Genomic DNA, 27,815 nt, shown 5'->3' with positions numbered 1-27,815 from the left:
AATTTGTAGGCGTTAGTACGACCACCAAATAGCGCGTTGCGCGGTTTCAATCGTTCAGAATGTGTGTAAGTGGACATAAACGCCATTACAGCGACATCATTCTGTTTAGCGATATTACAATCACATTCCCACATCACCTCAACATCGAGACCATACGCCTTTTCCAAAATTTCGACCTTATCATCAAACTGTCTTCTGAGCAAACCGTAGGGCACTTTTGATAACGGATGTAAATGGTTTGGATTATAACGACATTCATGCCCGTGAAACATGCATCCGTTGAATTCGAAACCGTATTTGACACCATCCTTTTCATAATAACCATCGAGATGATATTTTCCAATCACCATCTCTCCATGATTTAAAGCGTGCTGAATGTTCACGCCTCGTGTTGTTTTGACATATTCAAGCCATTCAATGGAAACGGCTGAATATGTCTTGTTCTGATTTGTGTATGCATTGTTATGGGTCAGAGCAAATGTGTCTTTAGGTAGATAGTGGGTTTTATACACGGCCATGCAGCACGCTGCTAAAGTGGTGTATCTGAATGGGTCGAGTTTGGTACATTGTATGAATTCGTCACGGTACTTCATGCATGCCTCACGGAGCAAAACGACATCGTTCTTGCCGTACATGGCGAGCTCTTTTTTTAAATCAAAAACCTTACCCGACACCGTAACATACCACTCATCAAACAGAGCCCTCTCTTTGTCAGACACTGTCTCATAGCCGTAGAAATGCTTATCAGGGTATGGGCCTACGTAGTCTTCATTTTCTGTTCTATTGAACAGATGTGGAAAATGACCTTTCTCAGCACAGGTTAGATTTAACGCGGCGGATATCATGGACAGACGCATAGGGATGAAAGAGTAGCTATCGATGAAACGTTGCTTGAATGTCTTATCATACATTAAGATGATCCGACAGCCTTGCATAGTAATTTGGAGTGTTAGGCCTGCTTTTGCAAAATATTCCAATAGTATAAAATTGTCAAACCCTGAAGCGTTGTGTGCAACCCATGTGTAATTCTGATAATGAGGCTGTCTAAACTTTTTAACAAGTTTATCTATACAGTCTGTACCAGCGGCTGTGAACTCTTCCCCTTTAAATGTAATGGCGCATACGAAATTTGCTACGTGTTTACCGTCCATATGTTGTGTCTCAAAATCATAATAAATGTATTTGTCTCTAGGTGGTTCTATTTTTATCGGTTGTATGAAACATTGGTGTACTCCGTCATTAACCAATTCAGCTTTACAATGGATACAGTGTTCTGCAGGGCACACATGTTTTTTTGGTGCTGCACCGTTGACGTGATATCGCCTATTACATTTCTGACAGTATTTACTGACATCACACTGATCGTACTGTTGTCCTGTTTGCGTCTGTTTATGCGCGTTGTAACAGTAGGCTGATCTGCAGTACCGCAAACAATCGTGACATTGCCTCGTTTTGCCAGCGTATTTATGACAATCAGGTGCATTACATACATCGCAAACGTATTTACACCTGTGGTCTCTGCGGCTAGTAAAACCACGATAGCAGTATTGGTGCTCATCGGTACACACGCACACGTATGGTGTACCGATGAATGCTTTTAGGTTCTTAATCAAGAAATAATGTTCGTTGTGTAAATACAAGAACACGGTCTTATTATGAGGCTCGTCATTGTTCGTAAAGTGTTCCAACAGACCAGAACATGTCCTATGGAACACCACTATTTTAACATGTAACAACCGTTCAAACCGTGTGATGTCATTAAACTCTATCTTTTGTTGTACCGAATACCCTGCAGTTTTCTGTAGAGACGCTGCTAACGACTCGAGTTCACCACATGGCGTATGCGGTTGTAGAAAATGGGACAGACAGATCGCAAAACACAGATTGTTAGATATGTTGTTGGGACAGAACAGATTCATTCTGTTTCTGGCAATCACCTCGTTATGAGCTAAATCAAGTATCTTTCGATAAGCACCACCGTGTTTACCGCGAGCTATAGACACGTACAGATCTAGACATTCATCAGCCCGTAAGTCAGAATTACTTTGCATAATGTTCTCTAGTTGTTGTGTGAATATGTGCAAATCGTAATCATTATCAGGTGATAAGACAGCGTTAACGTCAGAGGGTAGACTAGGGCCTCTCAAGGTAATGTTGATTAAGCCCCCATCGCCGGCCAGCAGTCTGGAAAACGCACTATTTCAGACATGATATCATGCAGAAATATAGCGTACGCTGCCAGGTCTGGAGCGGTTATCACACGCATGTTTATACGACGCCGTATCTCCAAACCATTAAATCTGCGTCTCGGTACCACCGTATAACCACCAACAGACCCACCCTCTCTTACGATAGACTCAATAGCGGCTTCGGATAACCCAAAATTCGGCTCCGAAGGATTAAACGATTGACTGTCTGACCCCCACCCCACCTGCTGTGAATTTGAATCGCTGTCTAAGAACGAATTTGAACCGATGTCTAACAACGAATTAGGCAACGGTTCTGTTTGAACCTCAGCCATTGATCTAACAATGTTTAATATATCCAACAAAGTATCGGTGGTAGACTGCTGTCTATTCAGATCCTCCATTGTCCGAATTAAACACTGTAACGTCTCTGTATTGCCACGCTGTTCAAAAGTACACAGACCATCGTCGTCGCATCTTCTAAATTTAATTGCTGCTCCCAGATTACACGAGTTTTCACCACACCGCTTTGACATTTTTACAGATTTTTTTTTTATTGAAACAAAAACTAGTAAAAAAAAAAAAATCACACACAGTAAACCAGATACGCACCAGCAAATAAACACACACACACACACACACACACACACACACACACACACACACACACACACACACACACACACACACACAGGGGTATAAATACTTATTGTACAACTCACCCGAGTTAATTGTTTTTAACTAACTGTACAAACTGTTTTAACAATTCCGCCGTCAGGTGTTGATTGTGATCAACGCGACGAATCTCCCCAGCAAGACGCCTCTGGGTTGCTATGATTTTTTTATGTGTGATGGTATGGTTTTGTAAAGTTTCCACAAGACTTTGATTATAAAGACGCTGATTCTTCTCTATAATGTCCAGACGCTCGGTGACGCTGGCAAAAGTCTTTTCAAAACCAGCAGTACGATCCTCGATGGCCTTGAACCCGGTTCGTATCACCTCCGCCGAGTCTCTGTTATTGTCTATAACATCAGTAGCCTCGCGACCAAATGCTTCTTGGTTTGAAGGCAGATCGTCTCCAGGAACCGGGGTAAATACACAGGCGTCCCACGAATCTAACAGCTCCTGATTCCAGTTCAAACAAGAGTCTATAGTGCTCGGTTCATTCACAGCTGACTCTGTTGGGGGGAAAAAACACAAAACATTGCTTAGGATACCGGCACTAATTAGGATGATAAAACACTCTTTTTTTAAAAAAATAAAAATAAATAAAATTAAAAATACATGCTACACACCGTCTGTCGATCGTGGGGGAGATCTTGATCGTTTACGTTTAGACGTAGCGACACCCGCGCTGTGGACCTGAGCGACTGTTTTACGCTTGGCCTTTCCAGAGCTCGTTGGTATACCGCGTTCAGTGGAAACCGCAGCACTATTTTTGAACTCGGGTGCAACGATCTTGTTTACAAGATTTGACAAGCCTTGAACAGTAAACAAACGAACACAATACATAAGAAAACATCTTAAACCGCTTTTAAACATAACAGATAAATATCTCATTATTACAGATCTTACCCAGCACTGTGTTTTCCAACCTGACTCGCGGGACTTCTGTGTTCGACCCTTTGTGAAAAAAAGAAGTAAAATCATTAAACACAAACACATCATACACAGGATCGAACACTTATAAAGAATAACAACGCACGTACCGCTTGCCTTGTTCAGAAACCTGAGTTCGTCTACGATGTCCGGGATAGACACAATGTCAGTATCACCTGTATCGTTAGATACCTGTTCACCTATTCACCACAATAAACCCATAAATTCGTTTATAAATAAAAACATTCTTAACTATGTGTAATAATAATAATAATAATAATAATAATAATAATAATAAAAACAAAACACTTACTGTTACGACAGACAGCCATCTCCTCCTTGAAGTATCCTCCAAAATAAAATAGAAAGCTTTAGCGGTGAGTTAAAACGAGAATCGACGATTCGCCTAAAATTACACAGCGCTCTGATACACAGCCGCGATCTTATAGACTTCTGCGTAACTGACCCTACTTTTAAACATAAAGCATACTTATTGTAGGGTGTGTCGTAAAGCAATTAACACCCCCGCAGACACTCATTATCATAAACAATCTGTAGGATCACACCACGACCCCCCTAGTCATAAAAAAAACTCTTTGGTCAGGAAGAAACAAAGGGCCATAAATTAAGCACTCCTAGAGAAACGCAGGCCTGACAAGGACTAGGCCATAAATTAGCCCTCTAGTTCTACCGCCGTGATTGACATTTTGACAGCACGTACTGGCTACGATGAAAACATGTGAATGGGTGTGTTTAGAGAGAGAGAGAGAGAGAGAGAGGGGCGTGTCTGAAAACACGTATGTGTGGGAGGGGTTTAGCGAGAGGGAGGCGTCTCAGTTTAACTTCATTACTGCTTAACACAGCGACTGGAAGACATCTCTGGAAAATACTTCTCTCCTAGTTTAAACATTACGGAGATTCTTTTAGACAGCACTTTAACATTTTTACCTCGTAAGGATCTTTGTTTAGAAGCCGTGTAATATGCGCTATTCTTTTTAAACAGCTCTTTAACCATTTTTACCTCCTAAAGTTTTTATGTGGTTTTTTTTTGGAAGCCTAGTAATACGGATTCTTTTTAAACAGCTGTTTTAATCATTTTTACATCCTAAAGGTTTGTGTTTAGAATGTATGTAATAAAAACGATTGTTTTAAACAGATTCTTTTAAAAAAAAAAAAAAAAAAAAAAAAAAAAAAAAAAGCTTTAACTCCTAAACTTTTTATTCAATGGTAAACCGGTATCCCTAAAAAACATAATCAACAATTGTTTTCATTTACTTCACAAAACAAATATTCTACTCATATATGTACACATTCAAATATCATGCTTTTCTAACAGTGTGTTTACACAAACGAAATAACGCCACAAAGTAACACAAACACATCCCCATATTAAAAACATTATTTCTTTTCAGACGTATTTCACCCCACCAAAAACCAAACTCATTAACATAAACACCTTTTGTTGGGAGGGGGACTATTCCCCCCCCAACACACACCTCTCCACAACACCCCCAGACACAAAGGAGCCAGATTGATCATCTGATAAACTCCATAGGGTTACCCCCCTCACCACCCCTACAGACCTGCCAGTCAGGGAAGCACAGAGGGTATTAAATTATCACACACAACACTTTGATTGACAGTTTGACAGAAAGTGTATGATATAACTACTTACAGGATATGCACTTCCATTTCACAATAAAACCCCTATTTCCTACTCAAACAATTTCAAACACTACATTTGTCTATAATCACATATTTGTCATTAGACAGCTTCAGGTCGATCTAAATTCCTACCAAATCTAGACTTTAATAGATGGGACAGCGAGAATGAGACATGTACAGGTACAGGCAAAAGTCTGTGGGTAGTCATCGACTATGTCAGTCAGATTGCCTCTTCCTGTGAAAGTAGGCGTTTTATGGACACGTTTATTGACGAAATGTACCAGACTCTCTAGTGAAGCTACACTTACGATGACAAATGCGTAGTTTAAAAACATCTACTAGCATACCTAAAATACTTCAGTCTTTATTTTCTAATCGTCATTTGCCAGAATGTCCTTAAAAATATACATTCAAAGCCAGAAATGTTGGACCTTTGCATTAAGACGTGCAGTATGATGATTGTGGTGCGCCTCAACAGGCTTTAGAGATTGTCGAGTTTGTGGGACTGAAATTCTGTGGGAATCTCTCTGATGAACTAATATCCAACACCACTCAGGGAATCATGTATGTAAACCACACACACACACACACACACACACACACACACACACACACACACACACACTTACTCAATACTTAAAGCCAGTTTCCATGTGACTGAGTGCTGTAATAGCCTTTGAAATATGAATGTTGCACCACCTACTGGCTGAGATTTGTCAGCTTCGACATGTCCGGACAAACAAAAATTTGTAGCACTGCCTTCTTTTACAGCATCAATAGTTTGTGCACCGAGATGATTGTAACGTTGTGATCATGTCCAAGCAGAACACAACATTGGCACTCCTAGATCCCAGGATAAAAGTATTTTTAATCATATTAATACCTTTAGTAATAAGTCATGGGAATACACACGTTTACCCTTCTCTGATTACAGCCACCCCCTCATGTATGGCTTATGACTGTGACTATGGCTGTGACTGGACAGTGATTGCATTTCAGTGCAGCACAACTCCGTCATGCTGATTAAACTGAAACGCAATGCAACTGGGAATTACAGTCACTTCTGACTCAGATTCCGTGTTTATTTCTCTTTTTTTTAAAAAAGCAACCCTCTTCTGATTGTATTTCACTTAATGCGAGACATAATGTGACGTAAAGTTTTGTTTTTCAGTGTGACACGAATGTAATATACTGTAATAATGTTAAAACTACTTTCCCCCTAATCAAATAATTGGACATTTATACTGCTTCAATGTTTTATACACTACCGGTCAAAATATTGTAGACACTCGACGGAAATGTTTCTCGTGATCATGAAATCCTTTTGATCTGAAGGTGTGCGATTAAATCTTTGAAATCGGTGTTGTAGACAAAAATATAATCCTTCCCACGTATTCATTTCTTTCGTTCGAAAACTAACGTTTTATTTGCAATTTTTTTTTTAAACGGACGACTCGGAGAGAATTATTCCGAAAAGCAGCCGATAAGAGTCCAGCGTAGGTGTGAACTCCTTTAATACTGTTTAAAAAGCATCTCGGGGAAATTCCTCAAGAAATCGGTTGAGAAAATGCTAAAAATACATTTCTGGGAATTCTAGGCAAAAAGGGCGTCTACTTTGAAGATGCTAAAATACTAAATTATTTTGATTTATTTTGGATTTTTTTTGTCACATAATTCCCATAATTCCATTTGTGTTACTCCAGAGTTTTGATGACTTTATTATTATTATAAAACGTGGGGGGGGGGTTAAAAATACAGAATGAGTGTGTCTAAACTTTTGACCGCAACTGTACATTTTTAATGAAATCCTTCTTGAAAATTTTACAAAATTATGAACATGGGGAAAAATTATAATTTTTTCCTCAGCTGCACAGGTGAGCAACATCTCCAAGCCCAAGGAATCGACTACTCTACATGGGGATTATGGCAGAACCACATGGCCCTGATAATTATGACCATCATATTCCTCATCATCGCCTACATCAAGCTGAGGTTCATGCGCAAGTTCTCCTGAGTGCTGAGACGCCTGTTCTGTTGAATTGTCTTTCCTGGAGATTCGCTGCATTCTTTTCTTTTCTGCAGGATTTTTGAAGATTTCAGGAGTAACAAGAACACTTGTTCCCATGTTGAGGCCTACAGCTTGAAAGGTTCTGCATTTGGTCAAATTGCCACAAGTTGATTGTAATGATGAAGGAAATTTATTCTAAATGACATAACGACACTTAAATAATACCTTGAGGCCAGTTGTCTACTCAGTCAGCAGCTAAATTCTCAGTATTTATTTCAAAGTTATGAAACAAAGTACTTACAGTTGTGCTTTTTCTGTGTAGATTCTTAATAATGTTTTTTTTATTATTATTATTTTAGTCCAATTAGCATAATCGTAAATAGTGAAAATGATTCAGGTTTTATACTATGTAGCTTCTATTTTTTTAATGTTGTAATTGGTGTTCACAATTCTATTTCAAACACATACAGTATCTCACAAAAATGAGTACACCGCTCACATCCTCTTCCACTCCTCCATGACGACATCACAGAGCTGGTGGATGTTAGTGACCTTGTACTCCTCCACCTTCCGTTTGAGGATGCCCCACAGATGCTCAATAGGGTTTAGGTCTGGAGTATAAATAACTCAACACACAGCCATTAATGTCTAAACCACTGGCAACAAAAGTGAGTACACCCCTAAGTGAAAATGTCCAAATTGGACCCAATTAGCCATTTTCCCTCCCCGGTGTCATCTGAGTTGTTAGTGTTACCAGGTCTCAGGTGTGAATGGGGAGCAGGTGTGTTAAATTTGGTGTCATCGCTCTCACACTCCCTCATACTGGTCACTGGAAGTTCAACATGGCACCTCATGGCAAAGAACTCTCTGAGGATCTGAAAAAAAGAATTGTTGCTCTACATAAAGATGGCCTAGGCTATAAGAAGATTGCCAAGACCCTGACACTGAGCTGCAGCACGGTGGCCAAGACCATACAGCGGTTTAACAGGACAGGTTCCACTCAGAACAGGCCTCGCCATGGTCGACCAAAGAAGTTGAGTGCACGTGCTCAGCGTCATATCCAGAGGTTGTCTTTGGGAAATAGACGTATGAGTGCTGCAAGCATTGCTACAGAGGTGGAAGGGGTGGGGGGTCAGCCTGTCAGTGCTCAGACCATACGCCGCACACTGCATCAAATTGGTCTGCATGGCTGTTGTCCCAGAAGGAAGCCTCTTCTAAAGATGATGCACAGGAAAGCCCGCAAATAGTTTGCTAATCCCATGGATTACTGGAACCATGTTGTGTGGTCTGATGAGACCAACATAAACTTATTTGGTTCAGATGGTGTCAAGCGTGTGTGGTGGCAACCAGGTGAGGAGTACAAAGACAAGTGTGTCTTGCCTACAGTCAAGCATGGTGGTGGGAGTGTCATGGTCTGGGGCTGCATGAGTGCTGCTGGCACTGGGGAGCTACAGTTCATTGAGGGAACCTTGAATGCCAACATGTACTATGACATACTGAAGCACAGCATGATCAGTATGCAGTATTCCAGCATGATAATGACCCCAAACACACCTCCAAGACGACCACTGCCTTGCTAAAGAAGCTGAGGGTGAAGGTGATGGACTGGCCAAGCATGTCTCCAGACATAAACCCTATTGAGCATCTGTGGGGCATCCTCAAACGGAAAGTGGAGGAGCACAAGGTCACTAACATCCACCAGCTCCGTGATGTCGTCATGGAGGAGTGGAAGAGGACTCCAGTGGCAAGATAGCAAATTTACACTGTTATACAAGCTGTACACTCACTACTTTACATTGTAGCAAAGTGTCATTTCTTCAGTGTTGTCACATGAAAAGATATAATCAAATATTTACAAAAATGTTAGGGGTGTACTCATTTTTATGAGATACTGTACATTAAATGAAGCATCGCTCAAGTTGCACACACAATGTTTGGTTGAACCTCAGATTTGTTTTATTCCTGATTTTGTGTTCCTCGATGTTTTGAAAGGAGTGTTACTTCATACTGAACAGGTCTACTTTTAACAGTGTTAAATCCATTTTGATCAATTTCTCTGAATTCCAATCACTAATAACAATCCCTGCTGCATCTCCCTTTAATTTGACATCTTCTAGATTTAAACAGAACATTATTATTAACTATTATTGTAGTTTGAGTTACATCGATACAATCTTTAATGCTTTCATTAACGTAAAACTCATGTAAATAGCTGAACAAAACTAATTATTGTTATTAAACTCTGCTCAAACTCAGGATCGAACCTGGAGCAGTGCCAGTGAGCCGCCCTTATACATCACACAGCTTAATTATTTGACATTCTGCACAGATCTTACATTGACAGTTTCAACAAAACACGATACTCGCAGGACACAAATACTTCACGTGGGATTTGTAAACGTGAGAGCACAGTCCAGACTTAACCTATTTAATCCTGCACTTCAAAGCAGCCTAATCTGTTTTAATATGGCCTAATTCCTCACTACACATCAGCCACACCGGAGATCACCTCAACCTCACACAGACACACATTTTCACACAAAATCCAGCAATAATAGCTGCCTAAACCTGTTCCTCACTGTGCCTAAGGTACACCAATCAAATCTGCTGAGGTGATCGTTGACCCTTGTTGATCATGGGTATCATTTATGACTTGGCCCTCTATTCCTAGCTTGTCCATTGTTTTATTTGACTGCCTGCACCGTTGTGTGTGTAATAGGAATATCATAGACTAGTCACCGTTGTGAAGATGTCCACTAGTTTGGGTGGTGGAAAAACCAGTAAGGCTGACAGTAAAGAAAGCAGGCTAAATGTACACTGAGATGGAAGCCGTGGTGTTATGGTGCTACGTCTTTATGGATTTCAGTCTTGATGAATCCAATTCCACATTCAACTACAAACTGTACAACTTAGTTTTTTAAAAATGTTCTTTTTAGTGTAACCGTTTCATATCACTTTGTATGAAATGTAGAGGTGTGCACTCGACTGCGCCTCCCAGTCACTGCTGTATACATCAAATTCTCCATCCACAGAAGGCCAGTCATTGAGATGTAAGCAGGGCTCGGATAATGGACATGAGCTTCCATGCTGCGCGCTCTCAGTTCCAGAATCAAATATTTGAGCAGAGCTAAGTGCATTTTAAGTTATAGTATTAAGATTGTGTAACATTTACATTGATGGCACATGTCAGACACCCTTATCCAGAGCGACTTACATTTATCTCGTTTATACAACTGAGCCATTGAGGGCTAAGGGCATTGCTCAGGGGTTCAGCAGTGAAAGTTTGGTGGTCCTGGGATTTGAACTCATGACCTTCTGATCAGAAGTCCATGATCTTAACTGCTGAGCACTGAAAATAGCACTGAAGTTGGAAATGTCATTTGTAGGCATGTGTGGCTGTTAATTGAAGTGTGGTTTGATTTGCTGCATTCTTTTAACTATAGAAAAGATGACTATTAACTGTTTATCTGCAGCACCGTCTGTCTCTCCATGTAACTGAGTTTAGCTCCCATTTTCTATCCAGCCGCTGGTTCTGTTCAGTTGACACAGCTTTTTTTATTTGATTTATTTTTACCAACGTTATTCTTGGATTGGTGTCTGTACTCCCCCGTTCTTCTAACTCACCTTCCTGATTCATAATCTCACCTGGATACTGCAGACTTCTATCTTACTCTCTCACTATCCAGTGTCATGGTTCATGGTTTTCTATCCCTGTGGAAAATCACCCAGCACTATGACTATGTGCAAATATTTTATTCTCAAAACAATGCAGATTTTAAAACGGTAATACTGATTAAAAACATTCAGAAATACAGAGCCAAATCTCCAGAGCTGTTTGCTGATAGAAGTTCTGCTCTCACTGGAATATGAGCACACATTGTACATATACGTTGGCAAATAGAAAAATATAGCGCCATACTGAATATCAGCCTTAATAAAGGAATATAAAATACATAAAACAAAACAAATGCAGTATTCAAAAGCAGTGTGGAGAAGAGGTGTGTCAAAAAATATGCATGTTGAGATTACAGTTTGAACAAAATTACCGACACACACAAATTTTTTTTTTTTAAAATCTTGGTAAAGATAATGAAATTGGTACAGAAATTGTAACATAGGAGTTACTGACAATGAATGTCTGAATTTCTGGTGAGGCAAAACTAATATCAGCGAAAAACTTTGCAACTTCAGCTATACAAGTCAAATAACACACGATAAGCTTCCCATGAAAGCACATGCACTCCGAATCGAAGTTTGTTTCAAGTTACATTAGGCATAAAATTGAAGAAGAAAAAAAAAAAAAAAAAACCACATTAATAAGGAATACATCATCTGGTATAGGTTTACATGACAACGCATGCTGCTCATGCAACTATATTAACTGAAAGCAGCTACAGATGTGTGACAAATATCTATCCAACTGGCATGGTCGAATGCTTGTGCTTTAAATACAAATACAAAAGTACTTTGTGACCTTTATGAGTCCCTATATAACTGAATTCAGATTACTGGTATTGAAAATGAGGGACATTCATTGTATGATGTGTTCATTTAAATTAGTAACTAAATGCAGAAATAACAAATGTGTGTGTGTATAAAATCCTTCATCTTTTTCTCGGACTGTTTGAATGCAGTTTCTGGCTAGTGAACTGTCCATGTATAAGGACACTATGTATGAAAGAATTACATAAAACATTTCTGAAAATGAGTTAGGATGGCACATTTTCACCCGTATTCTTGGTGGCAATGGAGATGTAACACTAGCAACATTTTACAAACACAGCAAGCATTATTGTAGGCAAAGAAATCCCAAACATTAAAGTTTATGATTGTTGCTTTCTTAAACATAGAAAATCACGAGCACACTATCATCAATGTGATTTCAATATACAGTGTATTTCTGATGCTAATTTTCACTCTGTTTGTGGCAGTATAGACATATAGTCTCAAATATTCAAATGCATTTGAATATGAAATATTTTGGGTTATTAAAACCATCTCATTCCAATTTAATTGGTATAGAAAACTAAGAATGTGATTAAATAATTTCATGCTAAAATGGACCTCATGAAAATAATAAGTAAATTACTTATTTAAATATATATACACACGTGTGTGTGTGTGTGTGTGTGTGTGTGTGTGTGTGAGAAAAGAAAAAAAAAATCCAATACCTTGCATCATTTTGTCAAAAATGACCTTAATGCATAAACTTAGACCTATTTTGCTTAGTGCCTGGTCTAAAGCTGATTAAAGTTTGTGCCACTGTACCTTAGTTAATGTTCAGAATACACTCCTGCTTAATAATCAATGTACCATTTTATATATTACATACACACACACACATACATACATACATATATATATATATATATATATATATATATATATATATATATACACACACACACACACACACACACACACACACATACATACACACACATACATACACACACATACATACACACACACACACACACACACACACACACATACATATACACACATACACAGAGTGCATAAAACAAAGGAAAATGCTGACATAAGGTGATCATTTAGTGTTGGAATACTTAATAAGGCCATGGGGGTAGTAGAAGAGGTCTTACACATGTCCACCTCCATTGCCTCCGGTGTCTGGGCCCTCAGTGGACAGTGAGGAGGAGGGGCGGGTGCTGCGTGGGCGGGGCTGAGCTCCTGGACCAACAGGAGTAGCCTGCTGATGGCTGACCTGGGAGATGGCGTCGTCCGACTCCCACCGTTCAAGCTCCTCTCGCACCAGCCGCTCCATCTGCTCCCTGTGAGCCTCCGTATCTCTTCCCATCCTTTCATCCTGAGAGAGAGACATAATACGAAGGAGTGAAAATGCAAAATTTCTTATGAATGTGCACACAAGAAAATTTGGATATAAGTAGCAAAAATTCTAAACAAAAATATCAAAATTAATCTGGGCTCCCTGGAGCCAACCACATGACTACAGCCCCTCGGCTCCCTGGAGTCAAGCACATGACTACAGCCCCTCGTTTCTCTGGATTTCGTAGGAACCGATTACTTGTCGCACCTTGTCACTGGTTCGTAGAGAACCTTCAGTTGTCTTTATGGTGAAGGCCTCACCTCCATTACACCATCCAGCAGTCGGCTAAGGACCTCTCTCCTCTTCAGCTTGGCCCGTTCCATGGCCTCCAGCTTCACAATGACAGCATCGATCTTGGACACGATACTGCCAATGGAGTGCTCCATACGGTCTACCCTCCGCACCAGGCTGAGGGGAAGAGAAAGGAAAAAAAATAATAAATTACACATCCACCTCACTTTTGCTAGGTCACAAATCAAAACCTCATATTTGGCTTGTTTTGATTTGATATGATTAAGATATTCTGTTAATATTTTTGTTTCTAGACATGACATAAATGAGAAGCTTACACTTGGAACTCCTCGTAGGACACACCCCCGGAGCTGCTGCCACGGCGACGGGAACTGTGTCCACTGTCCTCGTCGTCGTCCTCCTCCGAGTCGTCCTGGCTACGGGAGAAGCTCCGCCCACTCAGAGGCCTGGGCAGCGAACTGCGTTCCAAATCCAAGTCCTCCTGGCGTGTGTGTGAGAGACACTGAGCATCTGTACAAGTGTGTGTTTGTATGTGTGTGTTCATCTGATTTAATGACAAAGAATATTTCTTAATGCAAAAGTTCAGATAAAAATAGAAATTTTCCCCCAACCAGCTGTTTGTAAATTTGTAGCTAATAAGTAATAATTAACTAATAAGTCACACATTTGCCTCAAATAACATTTCTTTTTACAAAACAGTTTCACAAAATAGTAGATTAAAACAGCAGTCAGGATTTAACAAAATTAAAATAATCCGAATTACCTCGAACGTACAATTTATCATTACACTTTTCTTGCTCCTGTAAACGATTTACAAATAAATTCATAAATCAGGCCCATTAACTTTCCATTTATTTACTCACTCTCTCTTTCTCCAGGTCGTCCCTCATCTGCTGGTGCTCGTGCTCAGTGAGCTCCTGGTCTCCGTCCAGATCGTACTTGGCAAAAATGGCTTCAATCTCAGCGTCCGAGTGTCCCTTTCTGCAAATGCACCAGCGCATATTCACTCAGCACGCACATCAATCTTGTGCTTTCATCATCGTTAAGAATTTTAGTAAGGCAAAGTTCTGGTCACCCTCGCAGGTCCTGCCGGAGTTCGTCGAAGTTGAGTTTCCCTCCTGCCTGACGAAGGCTATCAGAGATATCATCCACCGCCGTCTTCCTCAGCCTGAGTTTCACCATGGCCTTGTGGTAGCCCTAATAAAGCACACCACTTTTTATGCATTTCTCCATTCTTTTATTTTTAATTTTTAGCATTTCTCTAGATTTAGGTCCTGAGATTTTTTTTCTCAAAGCAAATGAATGCTAGGTGCAAAGGCCATGTGCTTAAAATACCTTTTTAATGAGGTCAGTAATCTCCATTTCGGATCTCTGCTGTGCCATATCAGCCTTCACCTCTGCGTACGTGTCATTGATGATGGCTAAGAACATGTTCTGAAGAGAGAAAGAGGGAATAATTAACAAAAAGGTCATCATTACAGAAACCAGTTGGCTCTATAGAACTACTGTATATATACTCATACTATATGGCCGAAAGTTTGTGGACACCTGACCATCACACCCACATGTGATTCTTCCCCAAACTGTTGCTACAATGTTGGAAGCACACAACTGTATAGAATGTCTCTGTATGCTGTAGCATTATAATTTCCCTTCACTGGATCTAAGCTGCCCAAATCTGTTGCCCCTGTGCACAAAGCAAGCTACATGAAGACATGGTTCACCAAGGTTGGAGTAGAAGTACTCGAGTGTCCTGCACAGAGCCCTGACCTCAAAATCACTGATCACATTTGGGACGAACTGGAACGCCGACTGCACCCCAGACCTCCTCAACATCCAAATACCAGTGTCTGATCTCACTAACACTCTTGTAGCTGAATGATCACAAATCCCCACAGCCATGCTCCAAATCTAGTGGAAAGCCTTCTCAGAAGAGTGGAGCTTATAACAGAAAAAGGAGACTAAATCTGGAATGGGAAGTTCAACAAGCACATATAGGTGAGAAATGTTTGGCCATATAATGGATTCAAGAATAGTTTTATTCCCCCAAAACTATAACCATTCTAAACACATACATGTACTGATTTCACAGTATAGGTATATAGTGTCTCAGAACTGTGCATTTTATAGTACCCCCCACCCCCCGGGCACTAACTAACTAACTGACTAACTGACTAACTGACTAACTCACTAACTAACTAACTATCTATCTATTTATTTATTTTTGTTATATTTATTTATTTTATTTTATTTTATCTTGTTTAAGTTTTTGTACATGTTGGCACGAAACAAAAAGGAGTGGCTCTTAATTTCATTGTACATGTGTATAGTGACAATAAAAGGCATTCATTCATTCAACTAATAGAGTTTTGGCCACAATTCAACTATTGAGATTACATGCACATAAATCATCTGATAATGGGAAGACTATGTCTACATGAGCTGCAGAATAATTGTATTATTTCCTAATGGCATAATATTTTAGCCTCTACGTTTGATTTGCAAGCTGCCTATAAACCCTCTGTAAAAGCGCAACACAAAGTTCTCCCTGAATGCAAAAACTTTATTTTAGCATCATTTAAATAATAATAATAATAATAATAATAATAATAATAATAATAATAATAATAATAATAATGTTGCTTTAGATCATCTTAAATTAATGTGTGGGCGCTCTTCTCTATTTATTTACATTTGTATACATGTAAAGATGTAGTAAAGGGAAAGAAACACTAAAATACAGACTGCTGAATTTCCTGAAATCCCGTGGCTTTGATCCGATTTAAGTTATCGTAGTATGTTGTTTAAACCAAATAACGACCGTTATATTGTAAACATACTCCTACTTTAATCAGCAACAGATACAAGTCTGATTTTCTTTTCACTCATGAAGCCCAATGGACTCCAGTTCCTTAACAACTGAAGTTCCTCACCAACAGAATCATGAACATGAAGAAAACAAAGGTGGTAAAGTAAATCGGCCCCAGGACTCTGTCGGACTCTTCGATCTCCGAGAAGTCGAAGTCTCCTAGAATAATCCGGAACTGTGTGAAACTGCACAGGGAGACGGTGAGAGAAAGTAAGTATGAGAAGACACTTTAAGAATTATTAATTTTTTTTCTCTTAATGTAAATGCTATATTACAATTGCTTAAAAACAAACACACAGGGCAATGGCAAACTTTGAATCATTTGAGGATTACTGATCCATTTTCAATTACTTAACCAAGTTATTGCAAAGAGGTTATGCAACACTTAAACTTCCTGGACAACAACAATAATAATAATAATAATAATAATAATAATAATAATAATAATGTTATTTCAGATAGTGACTCTCTCAATCCAAGGTCGCCTTTCTCTACCACAAGTTATGCAACATAAATTGAGGCATTACAGATTCTGATTGGTCAGATGATGTTGACTGGGTGGATTAAGTTGAGTTTGTGGTTTCTCAGGTTTTACAGAGAGGAAGCTATAAACGACTATCTACTATAATGAAAGTGATGACAGGAACTTACCTTAGATAACATGGACCTTCCTTGACATTAAATGCAACAACAAATGAATAAAATGTATGGTGAGCCATGCTTTAATAAATAAAAACACTTTGGTATGCGCTGTTATAGGAAAAGTATCAGTTGTTGTTGTAGAACAGTAACTCTGCTTTGTGTAGTGCTGCATTTTCCTATGAATGGTTGCCACTAAGTGTTTTATTCCTCACTTTAATGTGTTATATTCTGCGATAAAATGCTTAAAGAAACAGATAGACCGGCAGACATCAGAGTTAAGGGGCTCCTGGACTCACATGCAGGCTTGGAAGGTACTGAAGTCGTTGAGTTGTGTCCCGAAAACCAGGTACGCCAGCTGCGCGTAGGCAAGGAACACGATGAAGAACATGATGGCGAATCCCAGCAGGTCTTTAGCGCACCGGGACACGGTGCTGGACAGCTGGCTCATGGTCTTATTAAAATTGATGAACTTGAATAGCTGCAGAAAAAGTGACCGAGTTTGCTGTTGAACATGTGAACTGGACAGAGGATAAACAGTGAACGGATATAGAGGCTAAGATAAGAGGCTCACTTTGACCCAGGCGAGAAAGACGATGACGGCGGCCAGATTGTTGAACTGAACCTGCAGACGAGCGAGCGGACTGAAGTTCGGGTAGGTGCTGTGGTTCTCCAGCAGAAACTTCAGCCCGTTGCTGACTGCTGATGTCCTGTAGATGTTCATAATGATGGCTGGCACGCTGAGCTAAGAGAGATATGCAGAGAAACAGGGCTGAGTATTATGAGATATGCAGTATTATGATGCAACGTTGGAACGTTTCACTTTCTCAAACATGTCGGCGCTAAATTTCCACGTAATCCTACGGGAAGTGACGTAACATGACTGCTTTTAAGGTTGTTCATCTTTTCAGAAATGGGCAGTTATGTCAAGTGTTGTTTTTTGTTTTTTTTACTTCCTTACCGATCGGGTCGCAAGTTGGGAGGCAAGTGAGAAAAACAACATGGGGGAAACATTTGTCTTGTTAGGAAGGAAATCTAACGAATGTAAAATATTTCATCGCCAATTCTCCCAACTTTCAGTGTAACTAAAAATAACAATGTCTCTGTTGACGAGGCATGACTGTCCCAAGAATAGAGTTAAACCAGTCTTTGTAGCTCAGTACTTTCTAATCCTACTCCTGGTCTTCCTGCGCTACATATTTCAGCATTATTTGCTCCAACACACTCATTTCAAACTCTGGAAGTTCTCAATAATGAAGTTGATAATTAGAGCAAGCAAACACAGCGAAATATCCATCAGGACCCGCACTGGATTTAAAATTTAAAAAAACAAAAAAACAAACAAAAAAAACTCTCCGCTACATCTCAACTGCACGGGCAGGGTGCAAGTTAAGTCAGTATGCTGCAGTACCATTACTATGAGCACATCCAGGCAGTTCCACAAGCTTTTGAAGTAGCGCAGGCGGTGCAGCCGGATCTCCAGCACCTCCTCCACCATGTAGTACAGCACGAAGAAGCAGAAGATGACCTCACACATCCCCACAAAGTGGTCCCAGCTGGACACGTAGCGCACCAAGCGCACAGTCTGGAACTGCCATGAAGTCACAGCGCCCCCTGTGGCTGGAAACTCCACCAGCAATCTGTAAATGACGTAAAAGACGCAATTTTTTCATTGGCTGCATACTTAAAGGTAACAATCCCCATTTGAATGTTTAAAAATCCTGACTTTTTACTTTTAGCTGCCCAACACATGCTGCCTAGCACGTTTTTTCAGTTCACTAGCATATCATGATAAAATACACACAATACATGTAGTCACAATACACTTTACTGAGATACTGAGAATATAAATGGATATTGAGATGGATATTATTCTAATGGATATAATGGAGATCCATCCTTCCATACCGCTTTATCCTTTTCAGGGTCACGGGCCTATCCCAGGAAGCATCGGGCACAAGGCGGGGTACACCCTGGACAGGGTGCCAATCACATACACACTTTAGACATGCCAATCAGCCTACCATGCATATCTTTGGACTGGGGGAGGATGCACCGGAGCACCCAGAGGAAACCCCCACAGCACGGGCAGAACATGCAAACTCCAGACACACAGGGCCCCAGTGGGAATCGAACCCCCAACCCTGGAGGTGTGAGGCGAACGTGCTAACCACTAAGCCACCGTGCACCCTATTGTGATTTTTTTTTAAAATTATGTCATAATTTTACTATTTAAATTTTACTTTAATCAATGGAATTGAAATTAGGGTACACTAATAAATGCTACCGCTATAGAAATGTGTACATCTTTCTTTTGATATCCGTTCGGTGCCATTTAGGTCAGTAGTTATTTTTGTTGTAAATTAAATTAGAAATAGTTTCTTGTAATAAAGTTGTTGTAGGTAAATATCCTTTTCTCAATAACCAGCAGATATTTTCCTCACTCTGATTCAGCTGATTGATTGATCAGTCAACTATCGCTTGAGTGAGATCTCCTGTGGATCTGTGTGTGTACCTGATGATGCAGAAGAGGTTGATGTTGCCGTTGTAGACGGAGAAGTCGAGGAACACTGCTCTGGTGCCTCGATCCAGCCACAGGTTGGCCTTCAGCTCCTGCAGCTGTCTGCCGGACTCGTCTCTGGTGCGGGACAGATCCTGATAGAAACCTCCTCCTCTATATGTGGCCACTTCACCGGAGTAGCTGCTTTCCCCGAGGCTGCTCTCCTCAGAGTACACCCACCTGAGACAGACACACACACACACACACACAGGGGTTCAGACTGTTTCGTAGAAGCCTAATGTAGCAGAGTGTGAATGTGCCACTATGTTTGTGATTACAAACTACTAAAAGTGTAACCAGTTACACCTAGAGGTCGAAAGATTGAGCGGTTTTGCCGATTAATTGGCACCGATAACCGATTGCTGGAACTATGGGTTATCGGCAAAAAACTACACGGATAGTTTTTCCCGGTTGCGTCTGATGCAGAAGTGGCTGAGAAGGGTCCGCAGTCCTTATACGGTACTTCTAGCGGCCTCTAGAGGAGAAATAAAAACTATCACTGACAAATTTTGTTGTGTTATTTGAAGTGTTTTTTGATTCATTTTGGATGTCTCTGTTTTTTTGTTATTTGGGGTGTTACTTTTTGGTTCAGTTTGGATGTATATTTTTTATTTACTTTAATATTTATTAATAGTTCATATATTAATATTTATTTCATTTATTTTAAAATACAGTACATGTTCATGGTACAGTAAGTACGTTTTGTTTTTGTAATAAAGTTCAGCAATATTTTACTTCGAGTGCTGCATTTTCATTCAGCATCAAAGCAAAAAAAATCAATCAATGGTTGATGAATCGGTTATCGGCAGGTAGATACCGTCCAACTTACTTATCGGTAAAAATCGGTCGACCTCTAGTTACATTGAGTATATTAGCTGGTGTATCAAATTTAAACATTAGTACAGCAGTTCTCAACATTTTTGGAACCAGAGACCCTTTTACATTTACAATAAATTTCATAGACCCCCCGCCCAGCACAAATTTACTCTGGAAAATCTTCCAGAAAATGAAATCCACTGTCATTTTGTGTTTTATGTGTTCTGTGACAGACTACACCCTTTTGATCATTCATTTCTTGGTGACTGTTTTGCATTCATGCTTCCATTTTTATTGTGGAAGTACACAAGATCGCAGGACAAATTTTTAAACCAGCGCAATGGATGATTTAACTACACACTTTATGTCCGGACTTATGATCTTTAGTTCAACACATTAAAATGTGCAATGTTGCTGAGGCCCAGGATTGGGAAACACTTATACAATATACTCTATATAAAGAATCTATAGTTATTAAGAAAAATATATATTATAAATAAACCCTTCTCATTTGCAGAAGAAAAATAATTCTGTTGTAAAATTCTTTGCACTGGTTTGGTTTTTGTAGATATTAAAGTGTTAAAAATCAAGGTAAGTCCCCACTGTCAATCAGTATGTGATGTGACATGCCCACAGTTCTGTTCAGATAGAAAATGAGAGTTTTTACAGCTTTCAGTTATAATTAAACAATTGTTAGGGATATATACTACTTGAATTCTTACTACTGGTAAAAGCTTATTAAATTACAAATCACAAAAAAATGTTGTTTTTTTTGTTTTTTTACACAATTGAAACCATGTTGCTAGGAGCTTTGCTATTTTAGATAATCTATACAATAAAAGGTACCTATACTACATAACATACAGTCTTAATTACAAAATACGGCATAATACACATCACTTTATGGTAAATGCATAAAACACTGAGTTTTACATTCTAAGTGAATTGATTTTTTTGTCTTACGCAGTGCCGTTTTTCAGTCCAAATGATTTCTTGTCCTCGTAGGCAGCTGCATAGACTCCGTAGCAGTCGTACACTTCGTCCTTCAACTCCTCGTGAACAGGACAGGACTCGTTGAGAACTTTGACCTGACGCAGGCGCGGGACTCCCAACAGCAGGTTCTCATAATAGATGAGGGTCTGGTTCTCCGGCAGGCTCTTGTTGTTGTACCACACTTCCCAGTACATCCCATTTAGGAAAGGCCCCTCTGTGTACTGAAATGAAGGGCTTACTTCATTTAATGATCACATGTTAAAACAGATGTAGAAAAAAAAAATGTATACACAAAAAAAATGTTTTGTATATCTTGGTAAAGTTAGTTTTTTCCGTAATTTAATTAAAAAAGTGGATCTTTCATATATTCTAGATTCATTACACAAAGTGAAATATTTCAAGCCTTTTTTTGGTTTAATCTTGATTATGGCTTACAGCTCATGGAAGTCAAAAATCCAGTATCTCAAAATATTAGAATAAAGAATTTATAATACAGAAATGTCGACCTTCTGAAAAGTATGTTAATTTATGCACTCAATACTCGGTCAGGGCTTTAATCCTTTTGCAGGAATTACTGCATGAATGCGGTGTGGCATAGAGGCAGTCAGCCCGTGGCACTGCTGAGGTGTTCTGGAAGCCCAGGTCGCTTTGATAGCGGCCTTCAGCTCGTCTGTATTGTTGGGTCTGGTGACTCAGATTTTCTATGGGGTTCAGGTCAGGCGCGTCGGCTGGACAATCAAGCACAGTAATACCATGGTCAGCAAACCAGTTACTAGTAGTTTTGGCACTGTGGGCAGGTGCCAAGTCCTGCTGGAAAAGGAAATCAGCATCTCCATAAAGCTCGTCAGCAGATGGAAGCATGAAGCTCTCTAAAATCTCCTGGTAGATGCTGCATTGACTCGACTTGAGAAAACACAGTGGACCAACACCAGCAGATGACACGGATCCTCAAATCCTCACTGACTGTGGAAACTTCACACTGGACTTCAAGCAACTTGGATTCTGTGCCTCTCCACTCTTCCTCCAGACTCTGGCACCTTGATTTCCAAATGAAATACAGCATTTACTTCCATCTTCCCCATGATTGTGATTGTGTACTGAACCAGACTGAGAGATTAATGGCTCAGGTTGCAGGTGTTTTGAGTTTATTAGCTGATTAGAGATCTTCTCAGGTCGACATTTCTGTCTTATAAATTCTTTATTCTAATATTTTGAGATACTGGATTTTTGAAGCCATACTCATCAAGATTAAAACAAAAAGAGGCTTGAAATATTTCACTTTATGTGTAATGAATCTAGAATATATGAAAGTTCCACTTTTTGAATTAAATTACGGAAAAAAAAAATTTCCCATGATATTCAAATTTATTGAGATGCACCTGTATAAAAAGAACATGAGCAAAGTTATTTAATTGAAATACAATACAAAGGTCTTTACTTTCCAGAAGTCCTCCATGGTGGACAGACTCCTGAAGGTGGTGGCATCTCCCCTCGACAGCGGCGTGTCCAGGAAGAGCTGAGACATGACTTTGGTGTAGTAGTACATGTTAGTGCTCACCATCCCGTATGTTACTGAAACGCATTCAGACAAAAAAAAGATTTTAAAAAATAAATAAATAAATCTTCCCATAAATTCGTTTCTTGCGTCTTTTTATTTTTTATATATATATAGAACTGGAATGCTATAAAATTTGCAGTTCCTTCACAGGCCTGCTTTTCTTCTAAGATGGCTTTAGGAGTATTTCCCCTTTTTCCATTTTTGCTCCCTCAGAGCTAGCCTCATGTGCTAAAATGGTTCTGCCAGGAAACTGTATAACGATCCAGCCAAAGCCAGACTTTTAAACCAGTAGGGAAAAAAACAGGACCATATGTTTTTCCTTATTACTGAACTCAGAATACTCAAATCTCCATATTATGTTTCTGATTGCAGGTAATCAACTGGAAAAATGCGACTGTAAGTCATCCTGCTGCTCTTTAATTGTTCGTCTAGTTCCAGTCTTCTTCAGACAGAAGAATACTTTTGTGCTGTCATCACTGGCACAGTTTGAGAAGTTCCATAAAGTGATGATGAAGTAGAGTCCAGTTACAATCGTACACAAATACAAACACTAAGCCAATGACTACGGTGTAGTACTACTGTACTACGGTGCTGTTGAATTCTTGAATCTGATTGGTCAGAAGGTGTTGATTAATTTTGTATAATCGCGGCTCTGAAAGTTGTTCCAGCTGCAAGGCAAGTCACAGGTTTATATACTGTAAACAGTACTGTGCAAAAGTCTCAGGCACGTGCAAAGTTATGCTGTAGAGCAAATTTCCCTTCACAAACAATCAAATTAAATGTTTCTATATTTTTAAAAATACTAAAAAGAGCAATAAACAGCAATAAATGAAACAAAGTCAATATTTGGAATGATGACCCTTTGCTTAAAAAAAAAAAGGGAGAGTAGTCTCAGGTACTACTAATTAGTACAGTTATATAATGAAATGAGCTATACGTTTTACTGAGCATCTTGCAGAACCAGACACGGTTCTTGACTGTCACACTTACTTCTCATTTTAGCAGCAGAACCCAGCAGCCTTCATTATGTTTGTTTTTTTTTTGTGTCTGAAAAGTGGTCTCTTACATAAGATGCTGCTTTCTTCAATAACATACAAAAAAAAAATAAAAATCTTTAACATTTAATTTTGTGCTGGAAAACTAATGTTAAGAAATCTAAAATGTGTTTGTACTGACTCAAAAATGTAGAAGTCATAAAATAAAAGTCTATAACAAAGTTTGCACTTAAACAAAATCAGGTGCCTAAGAGTTTTGCACAGCACTGTATATAATAGTGTGTTATCGTTTCTATAGTAACAACTTACACCAGGCCTTGTATGGTAGCCACTCCGCATAGATTTTAAGAAAACATGTAATTAATTTCTGTAATAAAGTTTTCTATAACAAAGATGGGAAAGTCTTCGAGACAGAGGGCTTTTCGTTTTCTGTGGAACGTAATGCTGCTGTATTAAAAAAAAAAGAAAGAAAAAAAAAGAGAGGCTGATGAGGAAACGACTGTTTGTAGTTGCTACAGCATACTGTAAATTATACCAGGAACTAACTTATGCTGTAACTATAAATGGATAAAAAAATAAATAAATTTTCACTGCAACGACTATACCAAAAATATTTAGTTCTTAGTTATAATTTGCAAAATGCATCAATACTGCATGTTATATTTTGGAAAACACCTAGTACTATAGTGGCAGTAGTAATTCTTTCAAGTGCAAACCTGTTAGGAGAAGCTTAGCATGCATCAGTGTGCTTCACTTACAGATGCATAAGGTGACGAGGAAAAGGACATAGGTGATCATCTCTCGGAGTACATTCTTCAGGTACATCTCTCTGCTGCTGTCCCTCTCCTCCAGAAGACGTGTACCCCACAGAACTGAAATCATCGAGCAGACTTCAACATCAAACTGCAATATTACAATTACACAATATTACCAAATGTATTGTCTCATAAACGTTCACAAAACAAGGTAACACTGCGTATGGAATGATGCCTTACTTCCTAAGAACTTTCAGGTATTCTGTACCGGTTAGTGTATCTCATTTGTACATTAAGTAGTTGACGTGCATTCTGGGATATTACTGTACGAGTTTACAGAATCAGGATTCATTTGCAAGGATTGGAACTTCATTCTCCATTCACACATGGTATTAAAATTCATCACAGACAATCAAAGTGTAAGGTCTGGTGCATGAGGCATCCCTCAACCACTTCTATAGGCAGTATATTTGGACCCAAATAGAACACCATGTAACGTTTCCACTGCGTGAACATGAAGGCATCTATGCAACATACGATCAACTGCCTATTTAAACAGCACCATGGGCAAAACTGGAAAATCCCATCACAAGTGGTCACTGAGCTACTCATGTTCTCCACGTGGGTTTGCACCAGGTTCTCCCAAGTTCTCCCACCTCTCAAAAACATGCACATAGGTGGACTGGCTACTGTTAGTTGACCATAAGTGCGAACATGTGTCTGCATGGTGTCCGAGATATGAAGCGGAAACAGAAATCCACCTAGGATGTCCACCTGTAATCGGATCGCTCAAGATGTATTTTAATACCAGATGTTTACATGATATTAGGTACAGTTACATTTATATAGCACTTTTCTAGACACTCAAAGCACTTTACATTGTGGGGGGGGGGGGGGGGGGGTTGTGTCTCCTCAACCACCACCAATGTGTAGCATCCACCTGGATGATGCGATGGCAGCCATAGTGCTCCAGAACACCCACCACACACCAGCTATTAGTGGTGATGGGGATTATTAAGGGACCATGATAGAGAAGGGCCAATGGGGTTACACCCCTAATCTTTTACCATAAGTATCCTGGGATTTTGACCACAGAGAGTCAGGACCTCGTTTTTTTAACATCTCATACGAAAGACAGTGCTGTTTTTACAGTATAGTGTCACTACACAGACCACAGGGTGAGCGCCCCCTATTGGCCTCACTAATACCACTTCCAGCAGCAACCTTAGTTTTCCCCATGAGGTCTTGCATCCAGGTACTGGTCAGGCTCAACCCTGCTTAGCCTCAGTAGGAAACCAGTCCAGAACTGTAGGGAGATATGGCTCTGGTGATTAATTAATGACAATCCATACTTTTCTGGGAATAAGTGACTTTACTTTTGCAGTACACCCCTGAAAATGGTCAAACTTTTGAAATATTGCACTACATAATGAACAGTTAAGCTCAAAAGTTAATAAGCAATGATCAGGAGCTCAGAAGGCATGCATTACGTCTGATTTTCTCCAGAATCCTCGCTCCCAAGCTTGGCGGCTCGTGATGGAGTCCATCAGCGGGAGGAGTCGGGTAAAGTCCACGGTGGATGCGCGCGTTGCTCCCGCCGGTGAAACTCCCGAGTCCGCTGCTGCCGCTGCTCGAAGTGTCGGATAAGGACCTCCGCCCGGGGCTCCAGTTCGCCTCCATGCCGTCTTCAGGCTCGAATCCCGGGTTGTCCCGGCTCCACGCCTGTCTGGAGCTGGAGTTAGAAGACGGAGAGGACTGATCCTCGGGGACCCCGAGCCCCACTTCTCCCTGCGGCTCCATCCTCTCCATCTCCAGCCCTTCAGCCGGCGGCGGCTTGTGCGCATGCGCAGAGCTTGGAGCTCTGGCTGTTTGACAACGGGCTCGACTAGAGCTCATTTTTTGTTTTTCTTCTTCTTCTCTCTCTCGAGTTTAATTTATATTGCTTTTTTAATATAAGTGGGAGCTTCAGAAAAACATAGTTTGTGATATAAAGCCAGGTATTAACAGTATGAACAGTTTCAAAAACGCTAAGTGGAGAAAAACAAAAGTAACCCTACATCTCAAGCAAAACAATTTTCAACGTCCGCAAAGTTAACAAAGTATGCTATGCTAACTTTATATATATATATATTGTTTTAAACTGGTTTGTAAACTGTTAAAACACAACAATATTGTAAAATATTACAAAATAGCATTATTTACTGACTAAACAGAAATACATAAAGGGAAAACTTCGTCCAAAAAAAAAAAAAAAAAAAAAAAAACTTCACCCTGGTATGAAGTTAGCGGTTTAGTGAGGAAAAAATACCAAAGTTACAAACAAACAAACAAAACACTTAACTAAACGCCTACTGCTTAAATGATAAATTCCACAGTATTTTCGGATGCCCAAGTCCTCGGTTATTTTGTCAAAAAGAGGCGAAACACTCTTCTCGTCCTGTATCAGCCATCTTGTTCCCACTAGTCTTCCCCCAAATTCTCCACGGCTGTGTCCCAAATAGCATACCGCCTCACTAAATAGTATTCACGCGCGAACGTGATGACCATAAGAGGTGACGTTGTGTTTCCATGACTACTTAGTAGAATACAACGGGTTTGGGACGCGTCCCGGGTCTCGTTAGTTTAGGAATCCGATTCGACCGCGGATGGCGTCTGCTTGTGAACATCTGGAGAGATCTTGTGCTCTCTTGATTATAAAAGAGGCAAAAATTCCAATTTAAAATACATAATTCTTTTTACTTTTTTGTTTGTTTGTTTAATCTGTTTGGGGGGTTTTTGTGGGGGGAAAAACGTTAATTCTTAGATATATTGCAACAACACTTTCATAGCAAATTAGCAAACAACAAAAATATCTGTTGTACCAAATGGCGCCTTCGTACTTAAAGGCTATAGTGCACTACATGGATTGAAAAACATTATTTCATACCATATAAAGTACACTTTTACTGGAATTTCACATTTAAAAAGATTGCATAGCCTTCGTTTGTTATGCTTCTCCTGTTGTTAGGCAACAGTCATTATTGCATCCGCCCCCATTTCCTTGATTGGACAGAAACTATGAGGGACAT

The 27,815-nt window shown here is 39.7% G+C and overlaps 3 protein-coding genes across 5 annotated transcripts in view; 1 reads left to right on the top strand and 2 right to left on the bottom strand.

Moving 5' to 3' along the window:
* The window catches only part of LOC108262954 (broad substrate specificity ATP-binding cassette transporter ABCG2-like), a 38,825-nt gene extending 30,852 nt beyond the window's left edge, over positions 1-7,973 (top strand). Inside the window, exons 14-15 of the mRNA XM_053679877.1 lie at positions 5,930-5,984; positions 7,290-7,973. Coding sequence (XP_053535852.1) covers positions 5,930-5,984; positions 7,290-7,465 — 231 coding nt within the window. The 3' untranslated portion in view covers positions 7,466-7,973. The remainder of the gene's footprint in view (positions 1-5,929; positions 5,985-7,289) is intronic.
* LOC108262965 (uncharacterized) lies at positions 1,551-4,829 on the bottom strand. The gene is made up of 5 exons (XM_017463326.3): positions 4,100-4,829; positions 3,897-3,986; positions 3,763-3,810; positions 3,483-3,668; positions 1,551-3,365 (listed from the first exon to the last, which is right to left on the bottom strand). The coding sequence occupies exons 1-5, from the start codon at positions 4,116-4,118 to the stop codon at positions 2,914-2,916; spliced, it is 795 nt and encodes a 264-aa protein (XP_017318815.2). The 5' UTR covers positions 4,119-4,829; the 3' UTR covers positions 1,551-2,913.
* A 3,224-nt stretch (positions 7,974-11,197) lies between the features above and the next one.
* pkd2 (polycystic kidney disease 2) lies at positions 11,198-27,243 on the bottom strand. 3 transcript variants are annotated; one of them, XM_017463300.3, is made up of 15 exons: positions 26,238-27,243; positions 24,751-24,864; positions 22,878-23,011; positions 21,410-21,660; positions 19,586-19,810; positions 18,482-18,710; positions 17,645-17,815; positions 17,370-17,551; positions 16,496-16,616; positions 14,898-14,996; positions 14,638-14,759; positions 14,426-14,543; positions 13,880-14,106; positions 13,571-13,718; positions 11,198-13,289 (listed from the first exon to the last, which is right to left on the bottom strand). In XM_017463300.3, exons 1-15 carry the CDS (start codon positions 26,641-26,643, stop codon positions 13,062-13,064), a joined length of 2,775 nt encoding a protein of 924 aa, XP_017318789.2. In that variant the 5' UTR covers positions 26,644-27,243; the 3' UTR covers positions 11,198-13,061. The 3 variants fall into 3 exon arrangements, with proteins under 3 accessions (XP_017318789.2, XP_017318790.2, XP_017318791.2); XM_017463301.3 differs by having other exon boundaries at positions 13,880-14,043; XM_017463302.3 differs by having other exon boundaries at positions 13,880-14,040.
* Between the last annotated feature and the right edge of the window lie 572 nt (positions 27,244-27,815).

Source organism: Ictalurus punctatus, chromosome 3 (assembly GCF_001660625.3).
Source record: "Ictalurus punctatus breed USDA103 chromosome 3, Coco_2.0, whole genome shotgun sequence".
NCBI lineage: Eukaryota > Metazoa > Chordata > Actinopteri > Siluriformes > Ictaluridae > Ictalurus > Ictalurus punctatus.
This window is presented reverse-complemented; position numbering and strand designations above follow the sequence as displayed.